The sequence below is a fragment of the Rhodamnia argentea genome, chromosome 4 (assembly GCF_020921035.1).
Source record: "Rhodamnia argentea isolate NSW1041297 chromosome 4, ASM2092103v1, whole genome shotgun sequence".
Taxonomy (NCBI): Eukaryota; Viridiplantae; Streptophyta; class Magnoliopsida; order Myrtales; family Myrtaceae; genus Rhodamnia; species Rhodamnia argentea.
In genome coordinates this window covers 5838399-5847588 of record NC_063153.1, presented here as the reverse complement: position 1 = coordinate 5847588, position 9190 = coordinate 5838399, and the positions used below count along the sequence as shown (strand labels likewise).

At 41.4% G+C, this 9190-nt stretch overlaps 1 protein-coding gene across 1 annotated transcript; it reads left to right on the top strand.

The window, feature by feature from the left end:
• Positions 1-3647: 3647 nt before the first annotated feature.
• LOC115730994 (glutaredoxin-C4) lies at positions 3648-8566 on the top strand. The gene is made up of 5 exons (XM_030661604.2): positions 3648-3887; positions 6213-6286; positions 6612-6710; positions 6815-6927; positions 8345-8566. Exons 1-4 carry the CDS (start codon positions 3730-3732, stop codon positions 6889-6891), a joined length of 408 nt encoding a protein of 135 aa, XP_030517464.1. The 5' UTR covers positions 3648-3729; the 3' UTR covers positions 6892-6927; positions 8345-8566.
• Positions 8567-9190: the final 624 nt, after the last annotated feature.

Genomic DNA, 9190 nt, shown 5'->3' with positions numbered 1-9190 from the left:
TCATGGTTAATCTGGTTTATATGTGGCATGTACCACTCAGATTTGTTCATGTCACATTACTAGTAAATGGCAAGTTCATCAAAGCAAAATGTATTATGAAGCTCAGAAGATGTAGAGACCTTTTGTAAGTCTTGCGTTGAACAAATTGAAAAAGGTAATCGTCTTGCAAACAACAAAAGGGATGGATGGACAACCGTAAGTTAGACTATGGACGACTTGCGTTTACCTAAAAAAGAATATTGCTAATTCTTGTAACACAAAATGATTGGCATCATTTTATGCACTGTGTGAACCTACTTGACTACAAACGGGTACGTCATAATTCACAAATGGGTACGTCAATGGAATTCATCATACGTCACATATACAAGTACACATACATAGTAACCAACAACTTCACTTGTTAAGATCCTCATTAATTTGCACATATAAGCAACTCATTTACTTTTTGATAAAAATAAATCCCATTTAAGGCATGTGAAAATAAGATAGCAATACACATGAGTGAGATGCATTAATGGATATTGATATTTCTCGATATGCATCTATATTTTTTCCCTAGAATCTAGTGCATAAGAAGATACCAACTTGAAATCAATGGGAATCATATTTCAAAGTGAATTGGTTGGTTACTGTCTATGTTTACTTGTATGAATTACATGGACGTAGTGTTTTGTAGTCAAGTAGGTTCACACAGTGCATAAAATGCCACTAATCATTTTGTGCTATAAAAATTAGCAACATCCTTTTGTGAAGCCTTCAACGAGAGCGCCGGTATGGTCTTGGCTTATGGAAGCTATTGCGACGTTCGTCGACCCCCTCCCCAAGCCAACCATCAACATTTAATTTCAGTTTTCCTCTCTCCGGCGCAACCCCGGTAAGCGGGATTCTACCTCGCTCTTTGCTATTGTTTTCTGAAGACTCCAACTTTTATAATTATCTTGCATCATATGTGCCGATCCTACTATTTCCTTTGCATTCAATTAGATTATAAGCAAGGAATCAAAGCATGAATATCGGGTTTTGTAGATAGAAAGATCATTCATAGTAGATCAAACTCGGATTAGATTATGTCCAAAGTTTGAACTTGAAATTCGAACTGGTTTAGATATTCTAATTCAATGTTACCCTCTATTATAAAAGGCTTTTCATTCGTGTTTGGCGAGGATTTTTTTTTTTTTTTTACACTGTCTTCTCACATTTGAGCCCATCAACTGTTCAAACTATCGATCAAGCATGTCCTCCAGGCATGCAAGTTAGTAGTTTTGATTCAATAAAGTTTCATACGACTTCCTTGTGGTTTTCAATTATTTGTCTGCGCATCGTCAAGTAATTTGAGTTTCACAAAGTCTTTGAGGCTTTTCAAGGCATATTAAAACTCATTCTCTTCGATTGGGAGTTGCCTTTGATCACCAATTAGACTTTAACAATTGAAATTGTTGAGTTTCTGGCGACAACAACTTGATAATATTACACTCAACATCCAATATATGGACTTATGCTTGCTCATAGTTTTTCATAAAGAGTAATTCTACGCTTTTTTTTTTGGTAACCGAGGATCCGCCAGGCCTCCTTTCGCTTACGCTATTCGAGGTCCCAAGGCCCTACGGTGTGCGATGCACCTAGTACTAACGACTATACCTCGGGGGAGACTAGCACGGGACTCCACTACCATGGCCCCCCACTTAAGACGCTAGCAATTGCGGATTTTGAACTCTCGACCTCGGCGATGAAGGAGGAACTCTCAATCAACACGACTACCTACGGGTGGGTGAGAGAAATTCTATGTTAGCACTTAGTAGTTAAAAAAAATCGTACTTGTTAGATGGAATTAAGTCTACATTTTGCAAAATCAGTACAAGAATTATTTCGAAAGAAAAAAAAAATAAAGGGAAGATTTTGAATTGCAAGCAAGAGTAGATGGAGGTAAAAATATCGTTCATAAGAAAGGTGGGTAAGGAAAGGGGGAAAAAAAGAAGGAAAAAAAAATATTTTGACCAAAAATAAAAAAAGAGAGAAAAGGGAAAAATTAAAGTTGGGGAAAATTTTAAAAAAGGGCTCGAAGTGCTCTCATTTTTTCAAATAAGGGCCTGAAGTGGACTTTGTTTCAATTAAGGGCCCGAAGTGCCTAAATTGTTTCAAAGAAGGGCCTAGCCGAAGGGCATTTTCGCCATTTACTCTTTTAATTTTTTTTTCCTTTTATGTTGTCGTTTTCTTTCCTTTCCTTATATTTTTTTTTGTTTTTGTTTTTCCCCACCCCTCCCCTCCCCAGGCCGTCACCTTCCGCAAGACCTCCTCCCTCCTCGAGAACTCCATCGGCGACACCTCCACGTCTACGCTCCGGTCGACGAGTGCGCCGACGGTGCCTACCTCGGCGCCCCCCCCCTGCGTTTCCGCCAACAAGCCCATCCTTTGCCTCATCTAGGAGCAAATTGCCATACTCCACACCGGTGGCTTTGACGAGCATTCCGACGCCGCCTCCCTCATCTCCCTTACCGGGGACAACGACCGCTATGGCAAGTTCATCCTCGAGGAAGGCACGTCGGCCCCCTCCTACGGCTCCTTAAGGAGGGCAAGTCCGAGGGCCAGGAGAAAGTCGCGCGCCGTCGGCCTCCTCGGCCACAAACCCAAGAGTGTCGAGCACACGATCCACGCCGATGTCCGTCAAGTGTTCGCCAAAATCCTCGAGGAGGGACCCATGAAGGTCCAGGCCATCACCGCCCGGGCCGTCTCCGAGCTCGCCGCCCACTAACTTAAGTGCCGGGACCTCTTCGTCTCGCAGAACATCATTCGTTGCCTCGTCGCCCACCTCACTTTTGAGACCATCGAAGAGCACAGCAAGTACTCCATGCCGTTGCTCTGTGAAGAGAGTTCTACATGCGTTTGGTGGCCACGAGAGTTAGCTAAAAAAACGGTGTGTAAATAAAGAATTCAAACATAACTTCAGTTCCTTTAGATGGTTGAAGAACCATGGATACAGATGTAACAAAGGGAATTGGCCTTGAGTGTGGCGATGGTATACTTGCGCCGTGGAGGCACATGAAACAATCTGATGATGTCAAGTCCGGCATACACCGTGCAAATGCGTATAGCTGCTCCGACCTCGTGAAGTTTGCCGTCGCCACCGCGGCCTTCTTCCCAAAGCGATTGTGGCAACGTCGTTCAAGTTTTCCGGAGAAGCCGCATGGACCGGTTTAGGTCGGTGACATTCCCGACATCGAACCATATCGGATTATGGCGGAGGATGGGCTCGTTGGCGGCGATGGGGAGAGGCCGAGGTAGGTGTTGTCGGCGCGGTCGTCGGCAGGGGCGGAGAAGCGGAGGAGCCTAGACATCGCCCATGGAGTTCTCGAGGAGGGAGGAGGTCTTGCGAAAGGCGATGGCCTGGGGAGGGGAGAGGAGGGGAGGGGAAAAGAAAAAAAGAAAAACGTAACTGAGAAGGAAAAAACAAAAACAAAAAGAGAAAAAAAAATCAAAATAGTAAAGGTCGAAAATGCCCTCCGATTAGGCCCTTTTTTGAAACAATTTAAGCACTTCGGACCCTTATTTGAAACAAAGTTCACTTCAAGCCCTTATCTGAGAAAATGAGAAGACTTCGACCCCTTTTTTGAAATTTTCCCTTAAAGTTGGGAGGAAAAAAATTACAACCAGAACTTCATTTAGCAGAAATCACAAGGTCAACGATTACTTCTCAGCAAACTCGTGAGGAAAAGCTTGCGTCGGACGGCCATGGCGGCAGCGGTGAGGAGGTGCATCCTGTACACGGCATTGTCGCTGCTGGTCTTGGGATCTTCTTTGGGATCTTCGGCCGGAAGCCCCGAAGCATCTTTCGTGAAGAAGACCATCTCTTCGCACAAGATCGTCATCTTCTCCAAGTCCTATTGCCCGTACGTCCCTCCTCCTCCCTCTCTCTCTTTCTCTGTCTCACTTGATTTTTGTTGAGTTTCCTGGTTTGTAGTGTTCTGATTCCACGCAGCGACAGGGATAGTGATGCGATTGTTCATAGATTTCACGTCGATTCCTGCGAATGCATGTTCTCCGCCGTGGAATCGATTGGTTTTGCGTGCCTTGATTTGGTCCCGTGCTATTAAGGTTTCAGTTCTAGGAGCATAGACTGACGCCACCGCGCCTTGTGCGAGCTGGATCATGCCCGATCTTGTGAATCGAGCTCAAAGGCACTCGAATGCTAACCCCTAAAGCTCGATTTTTGTTCGATTTTACTCGAATTACTCTGTTGAATCCTTCTATTTCGAGATTGCGGGGTCCATGAATCCTTTCCAGTTCCATTCTGATTTACCTGGAGGATTGGAGGATGAAATTGCTTAACTTCAGTTACTGGAAATCCATCTATGTGTTGCTTTTCCCATGCGGTACCTGGTCACAGCCGGTTATGGAGGTTAAAACTTTGGGAGAATATCCTGATGGATAATGTTGACTGTGGGGATTCTTGATTAGTCAACCCCTATGAATGGGGAGCTGTCTGATGTTTCTAGTTCATCCTCTCCTCAATTGTCTTACTATGAGCCCGTACAATATTGACGAATGTTGTTTGTTACTGTTAAAATCCCTCGGAAAATTGTACTAGATGATAAGGCTCTTTGGTGCAACTGTTTGGTTGGTCAAATTATTGGCAAACCTATCAATCTGGGTCATATTTGAGCTATTGCAAATATGTTATGGGGAAGAAATGGTTCGATTGATGGGCATAGGTGGAATGTGGCTTATTCATCATTAAATTCCCTGATGCTAGTACTTGTGTGTGGATTTTAGCTGGTAACCCCTGGCAGATTAATCACCAACACTTATTTCTGTCAATGGCAGTTAAATCTTTAAGCTGAGATGATAAGTTTTGTTCCAGTTTGAGTTAAACTTTTTTATCTAAACTGCAGCTAACAACAAATGAAACTCTAAGCTAGTTGGCAGTGCAATAGGTATCCATTTGTATATGGATGAATCCCCGCTATTGATCCAGACATTGGATTTTGCCAGAATATGTATGGAGGTTCCTCTTGATTCCCAGTTGGTTGATTCAATTCCGTTCATGAGAATGGTACTTCCTTTGAGTTAAACCTCAGTACTTTAGGAACCCTATCACTTCTAAGAGATGTAATGCGATTGGGCATGGTGAAGTTGTCTGTAGAAAGAAGAAATTTGACATTGGCAAATCCAAAAGGCTTGGAATGCAGTTTGCTGATATAACTGATCTGGTTCTAACTTCTGTCACTTCTAAGTTGCCATGTTCTGCTGGAGAGTGGTACAAAGAACAGCTAATTACCTACTGTGATCTTATAGATTAAACATGTAGCTAATTCCTCTGCTTTTTAAATCTTTAAGCGACCAAGGCCCCAGGAATAGAACATGCTTGAGGTAGTTTATGGCCTTTGTTGTTTAAAGTGAAATTTCATGTGGTTATTTGTAATTATGCTGAACTTTCGAACTTCTGAATTGCTCTGGGTGAGACTAGTTTAGGGAAACAAGATTAACATCTTTAACTGTACTTTATTCTTGTTTCTTTTTCTTCTTCCTGTAGTTGTAATTGGTGGTGCTTACAGTGAAGCTGTGTTATGTGCCTGCTATCCTCGGTTATGTATCCTTAGAGAGATTGAAGAATCCAATTAATCTTTCAGTTATCCTATTTCAGTCATATAGATGACATATACCAGAAACCAGAATATATTTACTTGTAATTGTGTCATCATTTAGGTGCTATTAGTATTCGGGAAAGTCTTGAACAAAAGTTGAGGGCCATTCTAAAGGAAGAACTTCCCATTCTAAGATAGTTTAGCTCCTTTTTGGTTAAATGCTTAATATTGTGATTTTTGGAGCTTCCAAATGACAATATTCGTTATAATTGTGCTCATTTTGCTTCCATTAGTAGTTGGGAAAGTTTAGAGCATGAGTTTTGAGGGCCATAACTCATTCTAAAGGATGGACTTCCTGGACAAATATATGATATCTATTATCCATTTGTGATATGCAGCCTCCAATTGAAACCAATAAATTGCGGTAGATCTGATGACCTCTTGGGAGGATCTCCAATAGGTTTTATTGTTATCATATGATAGATTCAAGTAACTGCTCGCTTATTCATCACACTGACTGGGTTTAGTTCGATGCTTATGCTGGATTGTCTTTTCTTTACATATCTACTGGAGCTAATGGACATATTAGACAAACTTTGGATTTGTAACACCTTTCATGGATAAATGCAGATACTGCAGGAAGGCAAAGGCTGTATTCAAGGAATTAAACCAGATACCTCATGTTGTTGAGCTTGATGAGAGAGGTTTGTTCGCAAATGGCTATTTATTTGATGATTTCTTCAGTGTTGGTAGGCCAACTGAGTAGTGGCCTTTGGTCACTATTACAAAAATCGATGAGAAGCATTTTACAAGAGAAGCCGGGGATTGATGTATGTCTGATGTAAAGTCTAACGTTTTCACGATTGAACTGAAATAAATGTAGGTTTTGCCAACCTTGCAATCCTCCAAAGTTCTTGGCAGAAAACTTGCAGATCATGCTTTATGCTGCATCGGTGTAACTGAAATGTGGTTGAATATGTCAAAATATACCTTGTGAATAATTGATAGGAGCTCACTTTATGTCCACAGATGATGGATCGGAAATTCAGGATGCCTTAAGTCAAAGAATAGGGAGGCGTACTGTACCCCAGGTGTTTATAAATGGCAAGCACATTGGAGGTTCCGATGGTAAACTGATTGTGTAGCTCCTAAATTGCTTTTTTTATTTTTATTATTATTTTTTATGATAGCAAGTCCAACAAAGAATTGTTTATTGTTGGTCATTGTTGCAGATACAGTCGAAGCGTATGAAAGTGGGGAATTAAGTAAGCTCCTAGGAATTGATGGAAAACAGGAGGAGGAACTGTGAGGAAGTGTGTTGTGGATAACTGAGCATCAGTTCCAGGTAATCTTCGTGTAGGCTTTGACATGAAGAATTCACTCCTAGTTTAATATTTTCCTTGCAGTTCATGTTTGCCAAGTTGTGTGTGTCCGATCATATGAGTAATTTGATCACAAATGATATCATGCAATTCTTTTTGCAATCACTGTCGTGACTAATGGCAGAACTATTAGCTTAAATATCTAAAACAGGTCCTTATTTTAAATCGAGCAAATATACTCATATTCGTATATATAAATGGTCTTACAGACATTGTTGAAAATCTACAAGATAAGCATTCTCTGTTTTTGGCCTTTCCCTGTTATGTTACCCCATGTAAATGCAGTCCCTGCGAATCACCAGTTGAGAAGTCCCATATCAAGACAAAATCCATTTACAACTCTCAATTGAGCTACTTTCCTCCCGATGTCTGTTCTTTTTGTTACTCCATCACATGAGTTAGAAATGGCTTACTATTATCATAGAGGGTCTTCGGTGGACTTTCACCTCTTTATTGATGTCCCTCTAAAAATATCTGGTAGATGTTGGTCTTGGTGGCCCATAAATGGCATGAAACAACAGAGTTTACTCGTTGGAACCAGAGTCTTGAGTGGCTGAAAACCATGCCACTAGCCTTGCCGCTTTAACAATAAGAATCTTCATTTCAGACCTAAGCTGGTCGTCTGGTTTGAATTCTCATCCAGAACCTTAACTGAAAAGCTTTGGACTTGTCACTCGATCCTGGACAATTCCCCAAAACCGCAATCATGGCAATGACATGCAAAATGGCGACCATGAGAGCATCAACAGATATTACGGGGCCAAAGCAGCAATTAGCTGGGCTGACACCCAAAGACATTATTACTGTGTATTCTAGCGCATTAACTAAGTATGAGGCTACCTGAAGGTGACAAGGTTCATTTTAATCTCCAGTTGTTGTGGGATTTTCCAATTTCCTTTCCTTCTGCTGACTTTGCCTTGCTTGCTGTGGGCTTGAAGAAGGGTTTGGTATGAAAACTGTTGGCGTCGTGCTAATACGGTGGAAATATGTTGACTGAGGAGATATAATTAGGTAACTGAGGTGTTGATTAGCATCTAAAAGATTTGGGAAATTAGTCACCAAAGAAAATTGTATCCTTGATTGCACATTTGTCAGCTTCTAGAGGTCTCATATTCTTCTCAAGCCAGTCTGGATAGTCGATATCTGCTGAACTTGTAGCAATTTTATTTTAACCCAACCTACTGTTGAAATGTTTACAAAACGCTTACCAGATTGAGTCATAGTTTATGAAATACTGTGCAGGATTGAGTCCTGTTGTATTCATTGCATTTGTTATATTTTCATCTTACTGGGCATTCATTTCCTCATTTATTTTGAAGTTAATGTGAAGAGTGCCTAAACTGCACTGACTATGGTCTGATGGGATTATTTTTCTTGCAGTACTGGGCTTGGTTTGCCATGAAGGAAAATTCTGCCCAATATATGGATAAGTAGACCTGGCTCGAAATACATGGACTCTTTGAGTGTTCTATGTTTCAATTGTAGCAAGTGCTAAATTATGTGAGCATCTTCTATGGAGCATTTTGGATTTTTTTTCCTTTTCTGGGAAGGGAGTTACCCTTGTGCAATTTCATCCATCTAAGGTGTTTCTTGTTTCAATCAGTTTGATGGCGGTATGGTTATATGCAACGGTCACACTCATTGTCTTACATTTACTTCGGCTCAGGCCTCTAAGGGAAACCTTGGTCACGTCTATTAACTGTTTAGCTTCTATGTAACATGTCAAATCCAAGAGCGGTCGAATTGTAATGCCCAAAGTGGAGCGTAAATGAAAACTGTAGTCCTTGATGATTCTGTTGGCCGTGATGGAGGTTGTGGTAACGTGCTGGCGGAGGCAATGCTGGTGGGAGCTGTGGAGCGTACAATCTGCGTCGAACAAGGGTTGATGATTATTGAGATTGTAGCATTGGTGGTTATGGTAAGTGGACCTGTTAAACCGGTTTTGGTGTGAGTCGAAAGTAAGCGCCAAAATGAATTATGAGATCAAAGCCTTTAGGAAGAAAATTGAAATTGGTCCCTTATACCTACAAGGCTACACCAATTCCCCAAGACGAGAAAAATAGTGGGTACTCCTCATATGTCACATGTGATTTAGGCAAATTCGTTCGTCGATTACCAGTGTGTAGATCCTGATCAGCTCGTGGTTTTAGTTAGTTGAACCTGACGAGGAAGCTGCTGTACAAGGATGAGCCCGACATCTGACTTCATAAAAAATTGGGAAAACAT

Coding starts and splice junctions, on each gene's coding strand:
- LOC115730994 (XM_030661604.2), top strand. CDS start 3,730: ATGGCGGCAGCGGTGAGGAGGTGCATCCTGTACACGGCATTGTCGCTG. Junction 3,888..6,212: donor TTCTCCAAGTCCTATTGCCC/GTACGTCCCTCC, acceptor GGATAAATGCAG/ATACTGCAGGAAGGCAAAGG. Junction 6,711..6,814: donor GCACATTGGAGGTTCCGATG/GTAAACTGATTG, acceptor TCATTGTTGCAG/ATACAGTCGAAGCGTATGAA.